Here is a 25372-nt window from a genome sequence, read left to right as displayed (position 1 = left end):
CGTACAATGGCGTTGCATGTCGAAAATAGCCAATCTACAGTACAAGCTCACAACATGTGAGCTTGTAGAATCATCTGCAATTTTTGATGCCACTGTTGCTTGTATGATGGAGCATAAGTTAGGCATAGGGGCCAAATATATTCTCTCTCACACACTGGACTGCCTGCATCTCTCTCTCTGTCCCCTTTTGACCTTGTCCTCTCCTCTGTTGGCTTTCAGAACATCCTACAGAAGAGGAAAGCTTCTGTAGAACAAGAAGAGGTTTGTTTTTGTTTCCAGGCCACTGTAAAATTATAATAATGTTGTTCAATTAATAAACCAGAAGAAGCTATGACCATAAATGACAATTACAATATTTGATTTGAATATCTTTTTTGTATCAGTTTTATTTTTATGATTATTTTGAAACAACATAATATAAGTACAAGAAGGCACTTACAAAAAAAAGACCTTAAATTATAAATGATGTTATTATAAACATAATTTTACTGATTAAAAAAACAACAACAGAATGATAAAGACAATAAAGTACAGGACCCTTGGCAACATTTGAACAATAAGTCTCAAATAAAATCTAGTATACATACGTCTTAGATCTATGATACAGTAAAAATAATACTTATTTGTTATAATGCCCCAGCTACCATTATGTCATAACTTAATCACTTTTCTTAGTAATACAGAAAGTTTTAATCACAGAGTTTTATTTGTTTTCACTAGTCAGTGGTTTTGTTTAGTCGTGTTTACATGTTAGGCTTTGTGGTTTGAGCACTGTGCAAGTCCTGGTACATCTCTATCAGGCGAGTGGCTTCTCTCTCGCCCGACAGCAAAGCACCGTGGGTAGTGGAATAGTATTTCCTGTGGGTGGCTTCACCAGCAAACAGCACCTGGAGAGGCTGAGAAGTTGGGGAAGAGTGGAGTGGAGAAGAGTAACAGTAAGAACCAGCACATTTCATATACAGCACACACAAGAACCTGTTCAGCGCCACGTTCTCATGTCATATTTCACGTATGGCAATAACACACCCATGAGGGTTGGTGAAGGAGAGGAGTTGGCAGGTACAAATTAAAGAGTAATAAATAAATAAAAAAACACACATTTCATGTTGACACAAGTCCTCCCTGTCTCTAAGCCTTTATTGAATAGAGTTAATCTAAAGTGAATATTTACAAAGTGTTTTTCAAAGACATAAAAAAGGTATGAAAGAAATCTGAAAAGAAATTGCAAAAAGACAATCATGGCCTATAGAGAGGTCAGCATTCACCACTAAAACCCTCCCCCACCACGCCTCCATTACTATGAACCACCTGCAGCTTCATGTTTCAGGGTCTAGACTTCTGGGCCTGAAACCAGGTGCCATGACTCCATAACTCATGTGAGACGTGCTGTGCTGGGACCTAGTGTACGTTCTCTATGAGGTGACACACAGTAATGCTGACACAGCTACAGTACATTAGCAAGGTCCTATGAGTTCACGGAGGTATTGTGAACACACCAAGGACCCCTAAATAACCATAGCCTCTGGCTGCGGTCCCCTTATTGCAAAACAGCTTTTAAAAAACCCAAAGAATAGCTGATCTACAAACTCACAACGCATCGCACTGGAACGTGTTGTGAGCTGCTATTCTCCCCTCTTGGCATAAGGCAGCGGCATTGCTAGCCTTGTGTAGTCTCCAAATAACGCCAAGGATCCCCAAATAATACCCACGCACCCCTAATTGCAAAGTGTGTACTCTTCCTCTGTACATGGTGAAAATGCACATAAAATCTTCATGTCCATTTATTCCTATTGTACATTAACTTCCCACTCATTGTACAGCGAATCACATTGTTAAGAGCATTAGAAACGTATGCTGCAAAACTGTGCTCTTCTAAACTAACTCACCGGAGCTTTGGTGCTCTTGGCATAAGGCAGTGGCATTGCCAGCCTCTCGAAGTCCCCGCCGCTGGAGCCCACCCTGGTGAAGGAATAAGAACCGCGGATGTAGGGGTTACTGCCCCAAGATGAGCGCAGGATACGCCTTGGCTTTGGAATGTCGGGGTTCCCTGTGGATAGAGGAAAGAAGAACGAACATCAAAATCAAACAGTGAAGAGTGCCACATTACGTTATATAATAAGGATGTAAGGATGTTCTCTGTCACTGAGCACTCACTTTATTCAATTGAGCATTACAGTACGTTAGTTCAGGCAGGTCACATAGTCAAGCTGGTATAGCTCTCTGATGCCTCAGCTGATCAACCATGTCAGTTGACAGTTGTTTCACTCACCAATCACATTAATCCTCACAAACCAGACAGTCTCTTTAATGACAGCCCCCTATACTACTCATTCTCTGCATCCTGACACTGCATGATTGCATCAGTAACCTACCACCTCCACCCCAACCTCCAACTGATTCAATGCTCTGTTATTGAGCCGAAATTGATTGCATTGGGCGCATTAGGTAGAGCAGGCGTAAAGTTCAAATCCTCTGCGGTGCCTCCGGCTTGGCCGGGCATCCAAACGAGGACAACTGGTCGTGTTCGTGGGAGAGAAGCCACTGCACCAGAGACTGGTACGAGGCCTGTCAGCAGGGGTGTTGAACTGTGAAGACCAACCAGTAGGGGTCAGCAGACAAGAATACACACATGCATGGGGAATTCGGCAATCGGCATACCTAATGTCTGAATTGGGAGAAAAGGGGGGAAAATTTCCCAAAATAAATAAATACATTGAAATGTGATGCATACAATCTCCAGAACACACAAATCATTTCTGCCTCTTTCTCAGACCCGCAGCAGGCCGACACATACAGACATTTGTGATTTTTCGGTTCTCGGAAACCGTTAGTCCGTCCGAATACGCCATTCAGCTCTGGACACCTCAGGATCATACGAGACACACACAGCAAGTTTGAGACCAAACGGTGGGACACTGTCCGAGTTATGCCAGGGAAAGAATTTGTGTGACACACAGACACATTCCGTGAGCAATAGAGTGGTCTGACAGTGAAGTTCAAGTAAAGATTATCAGTGACTCTGAGTGTCAGTCAGGTCACTGGGACAATCAAGCAAAGGCTGCTATCACTAATCAGCCCATAGGTCTCTAAGGACACACGCTAGTATATACTGTATATAATGAAAACACAGCTGACAGGATTAGTGACCTAAATCTGGTGTGTGTGTGTGTGTGTGTGTGTGTGTGTGTGTGTGTGTGTGTGTGTGTGTGTGTGTGTGTGTGTGTGTGTGTGTGTGTGTGTGTGTGTGTGTGTGTGTGTGTGTGTGTGTGTGTGCTCGTGTGTGTGTGTGTACGTTTACAGTATGCATCTAGAGCCCAGTGAATCATGCAGCGACCGTAACTGCATTGTTGACATAATGCTAAACATAGCACTTTAACATGTGATTCATGTCTCAGCTAATTGGCTTGGGCAGGCAGTTGGACCAAGTATTCTTCCCTACAAGGCCAAAACAGGAGGTGACTCTGTAATAATAGTAATACAATTAGTTTAAAAAGCATTGTCTAAACCCTTACCCTATACATAGCACTGCAGTTTTCCCTTTTATGTCAGTACTGAGAAGGGTAAACATTCATTGTATGCTACTGTACATCAGAAACAGAGGACAGGGTTCACAGGTTTCTTAACAGAAAACTATAAAGGTACCTTTCCATTAGGGTTTTGAGCGCGGTACAGTTCGGTTCGGCACGGTGGAGAACCAGTTCTGCTGGTGTTTCCACCTCAGTCCGGTTCGGTTGTAACCGCGCTGAATTGCGCTGATGATCAGCCTATAGTTATCTCGCACCAAGTTGTTAGAGAGTTAATGTTTGGATCTATGCTCCTCTTCAGGAGGACTATGTGTATGTATGTACAAATCTGAAGTTTCCAGTGTTGCAATCAAGTTGGGAGTTAATATTAACTATCTACCTCTAAGCCCATCTGAGATCTGCTAGAGCTGCTCATGTGTAACTGATGAACAAAGTTACACAGTACACAAGGTTTAGCTTTTTCAGCCTTTTCCACAATTTGTCTTTAGTTTTTTTGTTCAAAATGTACTATACTTGGCTCACTATTACTCTCAAGTAATAGGAGACGAGTCATGGAAGTCAAATAGAAATATAAGTCACAGTGAGTGAGTCACGTGCTGGTCTGACATGTTAAGCCCACCGACAGTTACTGTACTGTAGGTAAACCAACACACTAAATGTCTTCTCATGTTTATGTTTAGTCAAAGTTACCTTATCATTGTGTTTTATACATTTTGAAGTGCAAAATTATTTGAAAAGTCTATTTGAAAATAGAAAAGATTGATTTACAAACAGAATTCAAACGTTTATAACCATTCAATAATGTTTGGTAAGTTTGGTAATATTTAAATTAATTTAATACGATTTATAGCTGAGGACAATGACAATGACATGTATTGACACCAGTTTGATCCATTAAAGGGACACAAGATGAGGCCGAGACGAACAAAATACTGAAACTGATCGAGTACTTCAGCCCTACCAGGGTCCCTGTATTAATCAAGTGTGAGTAGTCATGTAGTCATGTAAAGCGAGAACAAACAAGAATACTGGGCTGATAGGCGTTTAAACGCGTGAGACAGTAAGGGGACTTAATGACTTAATGCGTTGGCATATTGAAAAGACATCATTTTGAAAATACATAATTGCAACATGTCACACGACACTTTTAGAAGCAGGAGTTAGGCTTTAGCCACACTGACTCAGCTGGTAGAGTTTCTGTCCAATATGGAGATTGAGGTCCTGTTACACTTTGGAGTAGGAATAGGAGACATGAGCTGAGGCGGGGCTCAAGCCTATGACCTCCTAACTAGGAATCACTCTCTCTAACTTCTGGGAAAACATTAGCATACAGTAGTTTTTATCTTTAGACCAAAGCGGTTACTGACCCAGGGGGTAGTTATGAGTCATTCCAGTGTTCTACAGATAGCCTACATAGTATCTGACTCATTGATAAAATCTCTTTGCTAGGAAATAGCCACGCCTCAAAGCAATAGGCTGATGACGTGATTTCCTTTCTGTGCAACACAAGGACTGAATGGGGAAGCTCAATCTCTATTGAGTCACTGCACTCAAATTGGCAGAGCTGCGGTGATGCACTTGAGCATGTAACATACCAAGGGTTACTGTGACGGTGTTAGTTTACTGATTCATAGAAGCTAACGTGAGTGAAACCCACTGTTAAGCAACAACAATAGCCTTTTCTTTGATGCTGTGTGCGTGGCTGTGTGTGTGTGTGTGTGTGTGTGTGTGTGTGTGTGTGTGTGTGTGTGTGTGTGTGTGTGTGTGTGTGTGTGTGTGTGTGTGTGTGTGTGTGTGTGTGTGTGTGTGTATGGCACCATTGATTGATTAACAGTTTCCAAACAGTACAGCAAGTACAATTACGCAAGCAATGCTAAATGCCTAAGGATGACACAAAAAAAGCCTTGATGCCTTGTTTCCTGTTCCTACCAGGAGCGAAAATCTGGCTTGAGGCTGGGGGGGTCGGTTTTTGGTTACTTTATTTCGGTTTTAGGGTTAGGTTTAGGGTTAGGTTAGGTTATTTAATTCAAACTTTTGCCTGATTTTACTGATTTATTATTAAAAAAGAAAAATATTTTAACATTTATTTGTATTATACTAAATGACTTAGGGGGGTCCAATCTGAAGCTAGGGAGGGCGAAACCCCCCCCCCCCCCCCCAGGATTTGCGTGCCTGGTTCCTAGATCCTGTTGTAAAATCCTGTTGTAAATTGCGGACAGGAGCTCTTTTATGGCCTGTTTACCTGTGAATCGCCTGAGTAGCTCGGTGCAGACCTCGGCTACGGTCTCATCATCACAGCGCTCCATCAGTAGAGCCTCCTGGCCACAGATCCAGCCACTCAACATGTGTCCATAGCGCTCCGGAGGGTACAGCACATCAAAGCTGCAGATCTTCTTGTACCTGGTGGCAATAAAGAAGTATTAGACTGGAGTTGAACATTTACTATACTATACATTAACCACACACACACACACACACACACACACACACACACACACACACACACACACACACACACACACACACACACACACACACACACACACACACACACACACACACACACACACACACACACACACACACACACACACACTTTATTTGCCCTGAGTGAGTGTAGTGATACAATTCTACGTTTGCACTGGTCAAACGTGGATGAAATTGGAGTGGAGTTAATCCGGACGCAAAGGAACCAAAACACAGAGCAGAAAAGTAATCTTCAATGGTTCACATGAGGCACACAAGCAGCAACTTCTATGTTCTGGGCCAACTCTCCCTACACTGTTGGAACATCCCAGTGGATTACACCACCTTTCTACTGGGGCAGTTACTCTTTGACAGTATTGTTGATATATTAACTTTGCACTTGAGTTTCTGATCATTTATTCTCTTCCTCCCAAGATTTGTCTATCCTAGCCATTGTAACAACCCAATTCCTCTTTTTGTTGTTAACTTGTGTTATCATACTGTGCCATTATGTTTCATAATGTTGTCCCATCTTCGCTCATCATTTCTCATCTTACCACAGCTCCCCTGGGTACACTGGCTGCTCAAGCGTAGCCTCATCTTCCCAGACAAACTGGATGCTGTTGCACTCAGGGCTCCAGAAGGGCTCAGCAAACTCCAGGAAGATCTTGTCTGTGGTGCTGATACCCAATTTCTCAATGGCCAGAACCTTGAAATTAAAATTAAGCATTGAGTTTATTATCAAGCAAGTCCACTTGGAGTACCGTAACATAAAAACATGACCTTCAACAATTACAGGACATTGACATTAGAAAAGTAAGTAAGTAAGTAAGTAAGTACGTGGGTAGGTAGGTAGGTAGGTAGGTAGGTAGGTAGGTAGGTAGGTAGGTAGGGGTAGGTAGGTAGGTAGGTAGGTAGGTATAGGTAGGTAGGTAGGTAGGTAGGTAGGTATAGGTAGGTAGGTAGGTATAGGTAGGTAGGTAGGTAGGTAGGTATAGGTAGGTAGGTAGGTAGGTAGGTAGGTAGGTAGGTATAGGTAGGTAGGTAGGTAGGTAGGTAGGTATAGGTAGGTAGGTATAGGTAGGTAGGTAGGTAGGTAGGTAGGTAGGTAGGTAGGTATACGTAGGTAGGTAGGTAGGTAGGTAAGTAGGTATAGGTAGGTAGGTAGGTAGGTAGGTAGGTAGGTAGGTACAGTATAGGTAGGTAGGTAGGTAGGTAGGTAGGTAGGTAGGTAGGTAGGTAGGTAGGTAGGTAGGTATAGGTAGGTAGGTAGGTAGGTAGGTAGGTAGGTAGGTAGGTATAGGTCGGTAGGTAGGTAGGTAGGTAGGTAGGTATAGGTAGGTAGGTAGGTAGGTAGGTAGGTAGGTAGGTAGGTAGTTAGGTAGGTAGGTATAGGTAGGTAGGTAGGTAGGTAGGTAGGTAGGTAGGTAGGTAGGTAGGTAGGTAGGTAGGTAGGTAGGTATAGGTAGGTAGGTAGGTAGGTAGGTAGGTAGGTAGGTAGGTAGGTAGGTAGGTAGGTAGGTATAGGTAGGTAGGTAGGTAGGTAGGTAGGTAGGTAGGTAGGTAGGTAGGTAGGTAGGTAGGTAGGTATAGGTAGGTAGGTAGGTAGGTAGGTAGGTAGGTAGGTAGGTAGGTAGGTAAGTAAGTAAGTCTAAATGGGTTAAGACCGGGAAAGCATCTGTGTCATTTTAGATTTCTTTGGCTATTCAAAAAGAGCAGATATGAGCTTGTACTCATCATTTACTCTTTTTGAATAGCCAAAGCATAAAATAATGCTTTTTAGCTCAAATCTAAGATGACACAGATGCTTTCCCGGTCCTAATGAATGAACTGCTACGCTGCACTGTACCATCTAGACATGCTGACATGTTCACTGAGAGTCACCTTGTCCTCGGGCAGCAAGGGGGAGAACAGGGACTCATGGCTCCTCTTCAGCACACCCAGAGACGCTGTAATGATCACATGGTCGGCTGCGATCCACTCCTCATCCTCGCACTCCACGTGTATGGGGTAGCAACCCTCAATCAAGTGGTCATATTTGCCGCGAGGTTGGCCCCCCCCGCTGCCACGGCGGCGGTCCTCGTTGTGGTTGTCGCCGCAGTAGCCGAGATGGCCGTTGCCCCCGGCCATCTCCTCCCCCCCCTCCTGCTGGTTGGTGGAGTAGTTCCAGTGAACACATCGGACGGGTTTTCCCAGGCAGACGGTGTGGGAGGGGACGTCCTGTGCCAGGACCTCCACCACCTTCATGAAGCCCTCTGGAATGACGTAGTGGGCTCCTGGGATCTCAGTCCACTCTCCAAACTCGCTGAGAGACACCTCGTCCATGCTGGGGGAGCTGCTCTCACAGCTCTCCACCTGTGGAGGAATGACACACAGGGAGTCAGGAAGACGTTCCCAGAGATATAGTGATTTTACCTACAATACTTAGAATGAAACAAAACAAACACATACTGTGTAACACTCATTAAATTAACAATTAAAAGCATAGATAATAAAAAAGATCAAGATCCTGCCATTTCCCAGTAAGGACTGAGTAGTATAAACTACTCCTAAACTCGCCTAAATTTAATTTGCCCTCGCCTCAATTTAATTTAATACTGTAAATCTAATTAGTCAAAGCATATGTAACTTGCTGCTTATCAGAAATGGGAATTCAAAAATATGTTTTAAAGACATTTTCAAATATATTTTCGTGAACAGATGACAGCGTCCTTTCTTGGCTTTTGGGAGGTGTAGTTCCATACTCTATATACTGTAGCATTCGGAGATTGTGGAATAGTTGTCTGGATATGCGAGACTAGGACAGCCATAACACTCACACACACAACTCTGAGTGTGTAAAAAATGTTCAGGTTCATGTGTACCTTGAGGTACTGCTGCAGCATGGACAGTTTGAGCCTCTTGATGCTCTCCAGGTCATCGGGATCCAACATGATCTTCTTTCGGACCACATCGCGCGTGAACACGCCCACGCTGTTCTGGCTCTCTGCACATACTGGCTTCCCATTCTGGAAGAACTCCTGAGTCAACTCATACACCTGGGACACAGAGACAGGTAGACAAGCCCAATGACGTTATTACATGGACGTTTGATACACTGTGAAATGTGTGTGTGTGTGTGTGTGTGTGTGTGTGTGTGTGTGTGTGTGTGTGTGTGTGTGTGTGTGTGTGTGTGTGTGTGTTAGGGGTGTGCCGATACGATACGATATTGGGCTCACGACATCGATACGATATCGATACGATACGATATATGGCATTTTTATTATTTTTTATTTTTATATCGCGGGACGATATATCGGCACACCCCTAGTGTGTGTGTGTGTGTGTGTGTGTGTGTGTGTGTGTGTGTGTGTGTGTGTGTGTGTGTGTGTGTGTGTGTGTGTGTGTGTGTGTGTGTGTGCAATGTGTTAACAAAACACATTGCTAAATGCTGTTTCAGATTTTAGCCAGGTTTACTACTTTAATGGTAGACTTAAGAGACATGAGCCTGATTTATACTTCGTTGTGCGTGCTGGTGTCGCATGCCTAAAATATCTGATCTACAAGCTCACATTTCACATTACAGAGCCATGAGCGTGCCACAACCAGAACTTCCAGTTGTGGCACGTTCACCTTTTATTGAACTTTGGAGTGTTTTATTTCTTGGCATCCATTGGCGCACTGGCCAATACAAACTAATAGGTGAGTGCACTCCTGGTGCGCATTTCTGAACGCACCCTATATCAGGCAGGCATTACAATCTTCATGTACTTTCAGCCACACTGGATGTCTATGTACGTGGGACATTTTATATTTGGAAAAACTAACAAAAGAAGAAGAAAAAAAAAAAACATACCGGTATGTATCCTAAATATTCACAATCTAATAATATTCACAAGCTCATAGGGCGGCACTCAGTGCCGCCCTATGAGCTTGTATATCTGATATTCTTGAATAGCCAAAGTATACAATAATGGTTTAAGTGGTGGTTACACAGATGTATTCCCGGTTTTAATGGGTTAAGTCTGTAACTGTAACCTATGCTGTAATTATTCAGTATTTGAGCAAACTTGTTGTTGTTTTGATGGATTTGTCAGAGGGAACAATAAGCCCTTTCTTACACAGCACAGGCTGTCAACTTGTGTCGGGATCAAATCAATGCTTAGTATTAATCTGCTCTTGGATCAATCTAAGACTGGAACCACAAAAACACTGAAAACTAATGAGTGCGGGTTTGACAACCTCAATCACAAGGTATACAAAACAAATACAAGAAGAATAGAAAAGTAAACATAAGCATTGGCACGGTCTAATAACAGTGTGTTTTCCCTAATCCCTAATGTCAGGTGGAGGGTGGCGGTATGAGATTATCACAAAATGTGAAATATCACACAAACAAAACAAAATGACAATTATGTGGAAAAATATTCTGGGATTTATTTAATTGGCCTACTGGCAGTGTGCACAATCATTTTGGCACTGATTAGCCCAGTAGTTTGCGAGATTAGCCACGGACAGACAGATATGGACAGATGGACGGACGCTCTTCTAAAATGAGATAACGAGAGAATATTAATTACGTTTCTCATCAGTACAACCTAGTAGTGCATGTGCCAGAGTCGATGCCACATACTGTGCAGTAATAATCCAAAAGAACAGACAGTACCAGTACCAGAGTCAAAGCTGGAGTCAGTAATCCCAAAGAACACAACACAGTGACGGTGGAAGACTTAAAGAAGTGAAATGAAGGATTTGTTTTTCACACTTTTAGAGCATATCCATGGCCATAATATGGACATACCTTTGATACTACTATGGCTGCCACTAGGCCTGTCCCCGACTAAGGATTTGTTTAGTCAAATCTAATTGGCGACTAATTGCCAATAGTCGACTGGCAGTCGACTAATGCGACTTTTTTTTTTTAGGGCCAAAATACATTTTATTTCAAAGGGCCAAGTCTACACAGTTTGTTTTGTGTCTCCAGCAGAGTTTCTAGTGTCTCTATCTCTCTCTGGAAGAGGTTGCACATGAACTCTGCACTGAGGCGCTCCAACACAAACAATACCAATACAAAGACAAGGAATAAGAAGAATAAAGTGGAAGTTTGCAGGTGTAGACTTGGCCAAAACTAACCAGTCGACTATTCGACTTAGTCGAGGTCAGGCCTAGCTGCCACATAATCAGGGGTCATTAACATGTCCGTACAATACATGGACAAACATGTCAGTGGCAAGACTTGTCCATGTACGTGGGACATTTTATATTTGGAAAAACAAACAAAAAAGAAGAAGAAAAATAATGTATTAAAAAAACTATCATTATAATGTAAAAACATACCGGTATGTATCCTAAATATTCACAATCTAATCTTTTAAGAATTTGTTGCTGACTCGTTAAGTGTCGGGATGATAGGTTGAAAAGTATCTTGCTGAAAAAAAATAATTACGAATTCTAATCTGGCTTCAGAACATCTCATTCCACTGACACATGCCTACTCTATTTGAACGACCACATCAAACATGAGATGGACGCGGGCAAATACTGCGGCATGGTCATGCTGGATCTCCAAAAGGCATTTGACACCGTAAATCACTCTATCAATATTGATTGATAAGCTAAAAGCAATCGGTTTTGATAGCATATCAGTGAACTGGACGCAATCATATCTAGAGGGGAGACAACAGGTGGTGGAGGTGAACGGAACCCTGTCCCCACCCCTCCCAGTGAGCTGTGGCGTTCCGCAAGGAAGCATACTGTTCCTAGTATATGTAAACGACATGACATCAGCTTGTGACTGCCATTTGTTCTTGTTTATGGATGACTCGGCTCTCCTGGTCGCGGACAAGGACAAATTGCAGGTTGAAAAAACCCTTAGCTCTGTCAAATCTGCACCTGGCTCTCTGATAACAAACTATCATTACACCTGGGTAAAACTGAATCCATTCTCTTTGGGTCCAAAATAAACCTACTGTGTGACTGTGAAGCCGATGGCTTCACAGTCACAGTGGGTGACAATGTTATCACAAGAAAATAGGAAAATACCTACCTGGGTTGTATTTTAAAGGCAAATCTTTCCAGTGAAAGAAATTGCAACAAAATGTATCAAAAAAGTCAGCCAAAGAACAAGATTTTTGTACAGGATCTCCTCACTGGTCAGTAGGAATACACTGAGGACCCTAGCAGGAGCACTCATCCAATGTCACTTCGACTATGCATGCACCTCATGGTACCATAGCACCACAAAGGCCTTAAAAACAAGGCTTCAGCCTTCAGACACCCCAAAACAAACTGGTCAGGCTACTGCTTGGCCTCACACCTACAACCCATTTAACCCCTGCTCATTTTTCAACACAGAATTCACCTTAATGGAAACCACAGCTATTGAAGCTACCTTGTCAAACGGAAAACTATTTTAGCTGGTAGAATTTCAGCATTTTAACAGAGCTACCGACTGTCACGCAATGAACGCGAGACACACACAAAGGATGTTCTTCACACGCAGTCACTCTACACACAGCCTATTTCTCACGCTGTCAAATTATCCCACAGGGAAAACTGCATCAACTCATGGACCACTAAGACATCCACTTCTGCCGGTATTTGAGCGACACAGTGAATTAAATTATTGTTTCTGAAGTAGCCCTTCCCTAACGTTAACTAGTAAATATAAAAAGTAGAAATGATGGGTCTCTCTCCCTGTTGAGGGAAGCTGTGTGCATTTACGCACACAGCAGTGTAATTTCATTGATCATTTACAGTGTAACCCCAGACGTCCCCAACATCCTTAATCTTTTGGAGCATGACCCAGTGTGCGGCCTCTATTTTTCTTTGATATTCGCTAGCGGGGCTGCATGCGCATGCGCACCCGGGTGATCAAATAATTCAAGCAGATGTCAAGCTCTTGCTGTTACTGTGCTATAGGCTCTGTGCTTATGTGTAATCTCTGGGTAATGTCCCATAGCCTCGTTTGATTGACTTGGCAGCATATTTTAATCGGAAACACATGAAACCTTCATACTGTATGTGTTTCTGGTTCAAATATGCTACAGTATATGAGGTTTTATGTAACCTCAATCCAGCTCCCCGATAGGTCACTGCACAATACATTGTGCACAGATGCAAGCAAATATAGACATGTTTTCAATTGAGTGGGCCAGTGTACTTGAGCCTCTCTGTGTGTGTGTGTGTGTGTGTGTGTGTGTGTGTGTGTGTGTGTGTGTGTGTGTGTGTGTGTGTGTGTGTGTGTGTGTGTGTGTGTGTGTGTGTGTGTGTGTGTGTGTGTGCGCGCGCGCGCGCGCGTGCGTGTGTGTGTGTGTGCGCGTGTGTGTGTGTTTGACCCCAGGTGCATGCAAATGGAAATGTTTTGGAATTGAGTGGGTAGGTGTATATATCATGAGCCTGTGTGTATGTGCATGTGAGCACATACAGTATAACCTTGTATCTTCATATTTTATCTTCTATGTTTCACATACTGTAGAAGCACATTTTCACATACAGTAAGAACCGTAGACATTATGTACATGTGTGTGTTCCTCACCTCGTTGTATAGGTCGCTGAATTCCTCCACCAGGTGTTTGGGGATCCTTTTCCCACTGCTCGTTTGGTAGTGGGCCACGCCATTCTTGGTGTACAGGCTGATGCGTCCCACGCTCCGCTCCCCATCCGTGGTGTCCTCCAGCAGCCTGTTGTCCTCTGCCAGGTGATACACTGGGTTACCGTTGGCTCCATGGATCCAGGTGGCTCCTAGCTCCAAAGTTGCTGTTCCTGTAAGAGGCACAATGAAATTAGAATTGGACAGGAAGGTTGGATTAGAATAGGGTAGGATAGATTCTTATGTACTGTATATAAACGGTATAGATAGATAGATAGATAGATAGATAGATAGATAGATAGATAGATAGATAGATAGATAGATAGATAGATAGATAGATAGATAGATAGGCTTGTATCCAGTTAATAAGCGATTTGTTCTTGATGAACTCAAGTGTTAGTCTTTTCTCAGTGTTACCTATTACTTGTTTTTTCCATCATCCAACCTTTGGGTTTTTGCTCCTCATGTGTTTGCCTGCACTCATTTTCTACTCCTATACCGCAGAAAACCACACTCACCTGCTCCATTGCCTGCCTGCCTGCCTGCCTGCCTGCCTGCCTGCCTGCCTGCCTGCCTGCCTGCCTGCCTGCAGGCAGACTCGTGTCTGCTTTTGGGTCTGCCAGTTTTGCAATTATGACGTATGGAATGTGTTTAATTGGGCTGTTTGTCTGAGCCTTCTAAAGCCAGTCAATCAGCCTTGTTATTTACCAGCTGTGACAGCATACAGAAGCTGGTGTTTTCACCTTATGAATCTGTGATTATGGCAAAATGTGGTCTTGGAGACATAGGTAGCTGGAACCACCAGTAGAAGCAGTTTTCAATGCTTTGCCAGGTGTTCATATTTCTGTCTTATCAGTCTGTTGACAGATATTGTCAACTCGATAGCATCACACCAAGTGCAAGATGCTTTGAAGTTTGAAGATGGGTGTGGTCCAATATTAAAAGTCCACTTCACCAAAAATCATGTTTTTTGAGTGGTTGAGTGTTTGTTTTGTTGCACTCTGCATACATATAAAGTATTAATATGGATTTTTACAAAACAAATCTGATTTTGAGATCAACACTCTCTGAAAACTGGTGTGACATAAGGCACGCAACTCAATCGGGGTGCAACATCACTCACTCGATGCCAATCAAAGCCTCATCAAAGATATACATAAACACCTGATATGCACACATTACGCATGTATTTAGTCAGCCTCTGATTGGACAAGAGATTGCCAGGACTGCCAGACTAACAAGAATGAAGCAAATCTACATTGTGCGTGTGAAAGAGTGTTATTGGAGCTGCTTCCTCGCACACCAGCTTGTGTGTGTGTCTGTGCACGCGCAACACACGTGACAAGTGTTACTGTCAGAGTATTTATTTCCTCTAGTACTAGTCTACTAGGCAGAGACAAGAGAAGAGAGGGGACACAAAACTTTTATTAGGGCTGCTTGATCGATCACCGGCGATGTGTCGCTGTGGAGTTAGTTTTCCCTCTAGGTAGGCCAGAGATGAGAAGTGTAGAATGCATGGCACTGACAAATGGGCATTGAAACCCTTTCAGATACTCAGATTTAACTTGTAGCCTAAAAGCTCTGTGCATAACTGTAGTCTCAGGTTTCCAGAAGGTGGCATACCCGTTTCCTGTCCCGGTTCAGTGTTCCATAGCTTTGTTTGATTGGTTCAGCAGCAGATTTGAAAGGGAAACACAAATGCAAACTCCTGAAGAAACCATGCTGGAAGCATATTCTTGTGTATTTAGACTGCTTTGAAGAACTATTTAAACATTGATTATAATAGTCTTCCTCTTACTTTCTTCCTTAGGGGTTTTTGCAGGTGATTTACATAAAGAGCAACAGTAGAATAACTTTCAGTCCTGGAGCATCAACATTGCATGCAGACAATAAGGTTAATCATCGTTATCATATAATGATCAACCCCTAACCCTTAATTTTCAATCAAAAAGGCCTATTAGAGTAGGCAGAGGAGGACTTTATGGGAGAGGAGATGTCATTCAGTGGTAAAAAGCAGAACAACCAGACCTGGAAGAGTAAACCTGAATAGACTTGTTCCATTAGAATTATTCTAATGAAACATGGATTTGTCCTCTCATGGTAACTCTACTCTTGCATATGGTGTGCTGTGTAAGCATTACGTAAAATGGATCCCTTCATCTTCAATGCCTACCGCGAGATTATCATCACACAAATTTAAAAGAGCACTTACATAAGTTCACAATGAATGAAACTGCAAGATACAGAAACAAAACGCGCTCACTGCTTAGCTGCAATACAGAGGCTGGTGTGATGGGGTGATAAGACTGTCAAAGGAAAGAGTCAATTCAATCAACACCCCAGTTAAAACCTACATACAAATGGTGTCACTTTCATAGTTTTCCCAGAGGACAATGGACCAACCCAGTGTCAGTAGCGGCGTGTCTTTTGAGATTAATTTATATAAGATAGGATGAGGCCAAAGAGGTTGATGGCACTATATATATATACAGTAGGCCTATCATTATGCAATGTGTGTATGAACAAAGATTTACATGACACAAATATTAATCATGAAACACAAGATCCTTTAGGCTCCCAGGCTCTAGCTATAGGGCTGGGAAATTAACCAGAAATATATCGAAACTGATATTTAGAACCAATAACTGACTTATAACCAAATAATCGAGAAGCAAGGTTTATTTCTTATATGTCAATGAATCGACATGGAAAAATTGGAATAGATATTTCATAATTGACTAAATTGATTTATCTGATTAACCGCTTAACCCTGTATTATATTTCATTGTACAAAAATTGCTAATATTGCCGAACTACAAGCTGGATGCGATGCACTGTGAGCTTGTAGATATATATTTTCTAAATAATCGTTCATTGATCATAATCGGGGCAAAGGTTTGTATATCCCAGGCCACTTGAGGCAGTTAAACTTTGTTCCATGGAAAACAGAGACATTAAATGCTGACTAATCAGTTAATAGTTTAACTGCGGTTGAATTCATCATATGCAGCACAAAGACACTAAGCAAAGGCAAATATGAAGTCCTCCCAAAGGCAAAATACACAATTCTTCTGCCAGTAACTGAATTAACAGAGAGGCCTGAGGGCATTAAAACCGGGAAAGCATCTGTGTCATTTTTTATTTTAGCCATATACTGTATATAATAATATGTAAATACCCACACAGGGAGCAGTATTCTGGTGTGCGGATTTTATTGTTGTTTCACGTGATAGTTTTGATCCAGCACCCAGCCTAACAGGATGTGCAATTTGTGCATGCCCTTTGTCACCTTTTTCAGCTATATATATATATATAGGAACATACGTTTTTCAGAAAACTCTTAGGTTTTAGAACAGTGGTTCTCAAAAATAGCAGATATACAAGCTCACAGCGTGTCACTTCGTGCCGCTATGCGAGCTTGTACATAACAACAGAGCTTAAGGCACTGTTTCTCAAAGTGGGGTCCAGGGACCCCCATGGGTCATTGAGGGGGTTCCAATGGGTTCCCAGCACAAAATGAGGAACAGTTTAAACTCTCGAGCTCTATTTTATTGTTTGGCTTTAAAAAAAAAAACTCCAATCTACAAACTCACAGCAAATCAACTGTGAAGTTGTAGATTAGCTATTTTCAAAACAATTTGACAAATCTTGTGAAATCTTCTCTTATGGCGGTCCCTGGCACAAAATATTTGTCCATTGACATAAGGGAATAAAAAAATAATAGCACATCTTCTCACCTTGCTGAATGCTCTGAACTCTCCCCCCAATGCGCTCTGACGCCTCTAGGACTGTGACATCAGAGAAGCCGTGTTGCAGGAGGATCTTGGTTGCAGCCAGACCTGCCAGGCCAGCGCCAATCACCACTATTCGAGGCTGCCGACGAGTGCGTAAGCCGCTACTAAGAGGATCATCAGTACCGTCTGATGAAATTTCACAACTTTGCATGCCGTCCAAGCTCGTCTCCTAGGGGTGCTGGGGGACAGATGAGGGGGGAAAAAGAAAATAGTTAAAAGTTTGGAAAACAGAACATAGACAGAGGGAGACAGCATGTGATTGGAATGGGAGGGGGACGTCCGACCTCTACGCAGGAGAAGAGGGTAAGAGACGGGGCCGAATGTGTTGGAAGCTAAATATATACAGTACCATTCCTTCAAAGCCTATTCAATCACTATTTATTGCATCAACCCATTTCACTTCATTCTAAATCTGAACATATATCCAAATGTTCCACTGAAAGACACAGTTTGTAGTCTGCAATAGGGATGGGACATTTAAACGGTTAACCGTGGGATACAGTTGCCATGGGCTTATGGGTCATGCAAAGTTAAATCGTACAAATATGTCATCAAGGATCACGGTATGTTTAACCGGTCAACACTCCACGTGTACACACTTACAAGAAAATGCCCCAATGCCCATCCCTATTCCGCAAGCCACTTTTAGTTTTTAAATGCTCAGAAAAATCACTATTATGCATCTATCAACGTTGTTGGTGGTCAGGATGTTTGTCTCTGCATCCATATGTATCATTAACTGGCCTCATTAAATCCTACTAGTGTCTTCATTTTGCTGTCTCTCTGTCTCTCAGCTTTTTAAACATCTACATAACACAACAGAAAGCACTACCCACTCACTCACACAGTCCTGTTTGTGATGTAGTGGTCGTGACAAACACGTCATTTACAAGCTACAGTATAAAATAATTACACAATCACCCTGAGCCAGTCAACCAGGCTTATGGACAATGGACCTGTCTGCCTGTCACACGCACGCACGCACGCGCGCACACACACACACACACACACACAGCTGTGCATACACAACACACAATCATTCCAACAACAACATACACACACTGCACATTATTCATATTATTTAAATACATTCCACACACAGGCACCCGACACGTTATATTTATAATTGCACATTTAAATAAATGAATAAATAAATATCTACTATATAAAGTTTAAGGGTGTCTCTGTGGCGACTGCGAGCACACAGATACTGTATGTCCAGTTCATATATGGACTGGACATGGCCGACATCAGTGGCAAATGGACTGCATTTATTTAGTGCCTTTTTCCAAAGTGCTTCACAATGAAACGAGGGCTTAAGGGAGTTCCACCGTGCATCAACCATGTAAAACTAGGCAATATCTAAGATTGTGTCCAAGGATTTACAAGCAAACCTCTCTGGTATCGTGGAAAAAGGCTTTACAAATAAAGGTTATTTGTCATGGTGCGTGTCAGGTGAGGACCCAGAAGTAGAACAAGGCAGGCAGGTCAAATGCTAAGTATTTAATCTCATTTAACACAAAGGCACAGGATTGTAACATTACTTCGTCTTCATGACAACATTTATATGTGATCTAGCACACAGAAGGTAAGGAACTGAGGGTTTAAATAGACACAGGACTAAATAGACACAGGTGAAACTCAAAGACAATCAACACAGGGATTGGCTGGGAGACTAACAGGACACAGGTGGAGAAAACGAGTAATCACAGGAAGGTGAGACCAGAGCCATATAAGAGAGTTCTGACACTGCTGTCAACTCAGATTGTAAGAATGGAATGCGAAAGTGCTCTGTCTAGCTCAATGAGATAGTTCCAATGTTTGGAACTATAGCCCATAGCAGCCCGCTTTGCGGCGAGATCAAAGTTTGACATTACTCTCTCTTCTACACTCTGGATGAGACAAGACAGTAACTAGGCAAAACAGGTAACACTAGACATCACTACATAATAAAAGTACAAGGAGACAGATCCTGACATTATTAATTGTATTAACTTTCACCACAGCAAACTGAAGATGATGGGCAACGTTGATGTTGATGATAATTTGAAAAAAGATAAACAAACAAAAAACTTAAAATATTGTCTCGTATCATTATCGTGAGCTCAATATCATGTATCGTATAGTGAAATTTGTGGTGACACCCCCACTGTTCTTTTAGTTGTTTTTTTTGTTTCCATTGTTATTTCATTGCAATATTTTCTGAAGGGTCTTGCTGTAAATTGAAGGAAAACCCAATAATTTGAATCTCTTACACTTGTACAAGGTGATGTAAAAAACACAGAATCTGGAATTATAGCTATGGGGTCAGCTTTGAAGTTCAGTAACCTTCTAAATAACAATATGGTGAGTTGATTCATGGACATCTGTATGTGAGCAGAACGCCAATGGCTTTGCGTGCCCTTGCCTCTGGAACCAACCAGCTCCCTGCTTTGTTACCGCAGCAACACTAGACACATGGAGGCCCACATGGTACAGTAGAGAGAAAACACGCTGGAGTCAAACTGCTTGAAAATAATCTATTCCAAACATCAACTCACAGCTGTGGCTGAGTATATGTTCGTGTGTGTGTGTGTGTGTGTGTGTGTGTGTGTGTGTGTGTGTGTGTGTGTGTGTGTGTGTGTGTGTGTGTGTGTGTGTGTGTGTGTGTGTGTGTGTGTGTGTGTGTGTGTGTGTGTGTGTGTGTTTCTAATTCTGCATCCTAATGGGCTGATCAGCGCCATATCTCTTCAATTCAACAACTATATGTTTGTTGTGAATTAACAATCAAAGACCAATCTGCCCACCAGGCGATGAGATATGCAAGGCTCATGTCAGAAACCTGTCCGTTCAGGCTTATGGACTCTTAATCTAACTAGCCATTTACAACACTACTGTCTCTGAAGGAGTAATATCAAAACAATTGTTTTACATAAGTCGGCCTCCTGGAGCGATATAAAAGGCAGATGTGAAAAATGCAGGGCAAAGGTCTTTCCTTGGCCTCTAGGGATTGCGCATACAAAGTTTTACACAGATCGGTGCTGTTATAGGTAAAAACGTGAATGGGCCTGTTATAGCGCCACCATGAACATTTTCAAGTGGCATTTCTTCCTCTGTCTAGTGGGAATGTGCTTGCAACATTTCACGGAAATTGCACACTGTGTTCATGATTTGAGGCATTTTGTTCAAAACGGAGCACTGCAAACTTTGGTAGCTAATCTTAGCCAATCAGGAAAAATCTGAAAGACCCGTTTCGTTTAATGACTATAGAGATACTCTGTACCGATTTGTGTGATGTTTGGACAACATTTGTAGCAGTACTGTCAAAAAAGTTGTTTTGCAAAAATCGGCCTCCTGGTGGCGCTATAACAGGCCCATGTTAGAAATTTGGGGCAGAGGTTCTGCTCTGGCATTCAGGGAGTGTGTGTGCACAGTTTTGCTTGCCTCTCCGGTGCCGGAGATTAGCTGTTCACAGACGGAACCACACACACACACACGGACGGACGGACGGACAGGGTGCAAAACATAAGTCTATAATATGACTTTTGGCCTGGCGGAGACAATTACAGTGATGCCTGAGACAAGATACATTCAGATGCATTCAGGGATTAACGCAAAACAAAAACTAATCTCACGACTGAATGTTTTTGTTATGCTGTCCCAATCTGTTATTTGTGAAACAGCATGAAAGGAGTCCTCCACAATAGCACTGTGTTTCCTAAACAATTAGCACAATATGTAGAATTATGATGTTTAGGTACTATCATTATAAACCTACAGTATGTTCTTTCTGTTCTACGTACAGCGAACCAGTTGAAGAAATTGTAGATGGTTTAACCTTTGAAATATAAGACCATTAGGGTTTTATGGAAGATAAATCAATCAACATCAATTTACAATTTTAACAATAGAACATGCATTTAATTGCTAGTTTGACCCATTCCAATACTCTTTAATCTTATAGAAATTACTGAAATCAGTCGTGGTAACTGAGAACTTTAATCCATGAGATTATGGGTAGTATGCCTCTTTAAGGAACAGCTATTACAGCTTCACAGATTGTTCCCTTCAGCATTGTCACATTTGACCCCTCAGCTGCTTGCATCACATGACCATAGAGTGGAGACCAGAAGAGCCAAAGACACTTGCATTTTATAAATGTAGCTGAGTAAAAAGGACAAAACCTCTGTATTCCATACAGCATCGTTTTTGTTTTCTCATCATAAAGAAAGTAATAATTCTACACCCCTTCATCTTCTTGTCTCCTTTATATTCTCTCAGCTATTCATTTGCACAATCTTTCCAGGAATACAGGAACATAGTCACGACACAATGACCAGGGTGACCCTTGGACACTTCACCATCGGCTGCTTGTAATGTATGTGACCTATATGTACATCTAAAATTATGTACAACACAGATTCATCTTAGCAGTGCAACAGATCACGATTCTGAAAGCAGTACATACTGCATACATCACTCGCACAATTGATGGACGGAGAGACGGGACAGACCCAGAGAGACCAACAAAAATACAAACGTAGAAATATACACATGCAGAAACTGCAGAAACATACAGAGTTACATTGACATAGAAAGTGTCTGATCACCTCAGACAGACACAGAGATAGACAGCCCGTGCATCTCTCCCTGGCAGTGGCTGCTATTATCTCCTTCTGCTTAATACACTCACCACATGTCACCACGCTGGGAAATCCTGAGTGTTAATATAACGCTGTGAGCCCATTTTTTGCACTCTCAGGGTTAAATCAACAGTCAGGATTGTGCAGTGCACTCACCCACCACAGATTATTGGTGGGCTGGCCTTCTAGCGTGTGTTTGTGTGCACACGTGCCTGTGTGAGGGAGGGCATTGGGAGGTGGGGGTGACCAAGGCTGACCTAGAAACGGCTGCCCTACAGTACATCCTCCAAGCGTCAAGACAGATCTGAGCAGGAACGAAATGGACTGATTGTTATTTAGGCCTACATCGCACAATCCTCAGTGTTAATTTATCCATTTGTAACTGTGACCTTGGTCTAATACTGTACATTTGTACACTCGCAGATATACATGCTCACAGCACGTCACTGCGAGCTTGTACAACTGCTATTTTTGAAAAAAATCTTTTAAGTGTGAGAACTACTGATTTAGAAGGCATTTGCAGAATCGGCCGTTTCAAGATGTTGCTGTCCCGGTTACAAATCTCTTGATAAAACTTGCCGGACTACTTGACTTGAGCTATTTTACTGCTACATTTGTGCCACTTTAATTATCACCTTTGTGTCCTCAAAAACATTCTCATTCCACTCAGGCCCCCCACGATCTCTCTCCACACGAGAGTTTTAGCTTAAATCATCTCTGTCCATACTACAGTAAATGCCTGAAAATGCACATGACATGTGACAGCCATCTGACAACAACGTCCATGAAACAGAACTTGTAGTCTAGTCACACAACGCTTGTACAATCAATGTAGTCTGTGGGGATAGCTAGGACGGGTTAGTCTCACGTAGCCAGACCATCAGAGATCTCCGTCTGGGTACCATCTAAATTCAATATATTGGCTAGAACAGCGGTGAGTGTGGCCGCTGACAAATGCATGTCTACTGCTTTGAAAACTTATCCTGATAGTGTCCCAATATGAAGGGCCGCCCTTAACACTTAGCATTGCTCTGCATTGCAGTTTTTTCCCCTCTTCGAATTATTTCCACTCAGTTTTAGTTTCTACATTGAATCAGTACAGATCGGTAGGCGGAGATCTGCAATCGTCTGGCTAGTGCTACACAGGATTAGGGCTGGGGTGTCATGTCCAACAAATGTTATCTCACTAACAGGAATGTGTAGTAGGATATACTATAGATTTGATTAGTGTTTCATACACACATGTGCGCGCACACACACACACACACACACACACACACACACACACACACACACACACACACACACACACACACACACACACACACACACACACACACACACACACACACACACAATCCCCCATACTCATTGTTTTTCTTCCCTCAACCCATCTATTCTTCTCTAGGAGAATGGGTGGTCCCTGAGGCTCAGGAGGTACAGTATATGTGGATGGAGAGGCAGACTGAGGTCTCACCCAGATCCACCCACACTGGGCATTTCCATCTGCTTTAAATCCAGACAACTGTCCTCACATTGCTCCCTACACAGCTGCATGCCATCATTTCCCTCAACTGCTTTATCAGTCTCTGCCAGGGTGTGCTTGTACGGAAACTTAACAACACTTCCTATAACGCATTATTAAACATAAATAATAATAATACCCTGGCAGTGTGTGTGCTCTAGTCTGGTGTATGGGGCCCTGTGCCAAGACCCAGACATTCCACACCTCTTCAAACTCCGTCTCCGGAGTTCCCAAGCAGGGATGTTGGAAATAGAGATACCCCCCTCCCCCCACATACAGTACATACACGCACATGCGCGCGCGCACGCACACACACACACACACACACACACACACACACACACACACACACACACACACACACACACACACACACACATACACACACACACCACCACCAACACAGCCTGTTGTTATTTTGTTGGGGGAAAAACAACAACTTTGACTCAAAGTTGAATATAACATACGCACGCACGCACGCACGCGCACACACACACACACACACACACACACACACACACACACACACACACACACACACACACACACATTTTTCAAGAGGACAGATACCCCCACTCATATCTACTCTTTCTCCTTCTCCTCTTGACCATTCAATTCCACACCGTTATGATCTAAATAAATAGACACAGAGAGACAGTCACAGAGCCCATATCAACACTGTAAATAAACACACATTGTCATAAAGAAGTTGAACATGCCCAGTACAGTGCAGTTAATGCCGACCCAACAATAAATGACAGGTGGTGTTTCTCCGTTAGAAGGGTTCATGCAGTTTGAAACATTTCCGACTTTCAGTTCATGACTGCATGGGGCTGGAGGGGAGCAGGGAGCGGGGGGGGGGCGACCCCCCCCCCCCCCCCCCCCACCCTCACGTGAACTCAACAACTACCCCAAACAAACAGTATTAAAGGCAAAAGGCAAACAAGAAAACTGTGAGGACATAAGGTTCGGGAATACAGCGACTCTTCGCGGTTTGTCTTGGGCGATTTAGATTTTTGGCTGCAGACAGACATAAATGAATTATGTGCCAAGTCGGCGAGAATGTGTAAAACCATAAAAGACGACTGGAGCATAAAAGTGAAGATAGTGGTGACGACATTGTCCTCGTCTTATCTGTTATTTTGCTGACAGCAGCGAACAGTCAGTAGGCTATGGTGTATCCCAGTCATCGCTGCCACGTAATTAAGTAGCTATGTGCCAGAGTGGCAGCTCTCTGCACTTTGAAACAAAGACACAAGTTCATTTCTTACATTTACAGTTACTATGATAACCATGATAATAACGCAAATCGCCAAAAAATAAGAAAAATAAATAGAAAACCCTGACCATATGGATAGGGTTTTCTATTTAAAAAAAATGTAACACAAAAACATTTTCTTTTTCAAATAAAGCGAAAAATCTGATCTGTAACACATAAAAATCTAAATCCCCACAAATATGTATGTATAAATATCATGCATAATATCATCATAATTGACGTAATAGGCTACTGTTTAGATTTATGTATCGTTTTATTATTTTATTAGGCTATTCTATCAAATATAACTCGCTACGCTAAAGGATGGATCTGATCTGTGAGAACAACAACTAAAGTCAGCGATCTACTCATACATTTACAGTGTGGAATCTAAGCACCACATTTCCCACAGACTAGTGTCTAATGACGGGTATCATTAACACGTCAGCTGTTCTGTCATGAATCAAATCAAAGCCAGGCGGTGATCACCATCATCATCATTTACCTCACTCCGTGGGTCTTCAGGTTTAAATGCCTCTAAACGCTCCGCTTGGCTTTGTGTGTAGTCAGTGTGTTGTCCTACAACCCGGTGCTGCTCCGCTTTGTATTGATG

The 25372-nt window shown here is 42.5% G+C and overlaps 1 protein-coding gene across 1 annotated transcript; it reads right to left on the bottom strand.

Moving 5' to 3' along the window:
* Positions 1 to 457: 457 nt before the first annotated feature.
* smox (spermine oxidase) lies at positions 458 to 25372 on the bottom strand. The gene is made up of 9 exons (XM_080414676.1): positions 25265 to 25372; positions 17298 to 17532; positions 13507 to 13733; positions 8855 to 9028; positions 7875 to 8345; positions 6548 to 6699; positions 5767 to 5924; positions 1887 to 2047; positions 458 to 896 (listed from the first exon to the last, which is right to left on the bottom strand). Exons 2-9 carry the CDS (start codon positions 17503 to 17505, stop codon positions 744 to 746), a joined length of 1704 nt encoding a protein of 567 aa, XP_080270802.1. The 5' UTR covers positions 17506 to 17532; positions 25265 to 25372; the 3' UTR covers positions 458 to 743.

The sequence above is a fragment of the Gymnoscopelus braueri genome (assembly GCF_963280865.1).
Source record: "Gymnoscopelus braueri genome assembly, chromosome: 2".
Lineage (NCBI taxonomy): Eukaryota > Metazoa > Chordata > Actinopteri > Myctophiformes > Myctophidae > Gymnoscopelus > Gymnoscopelus braueri.
The sequence above is the reverse complement of the archived record's forward strand: the minus strand, read 5'-3'. Positions and strand labels throughout refer to the sequence as shown.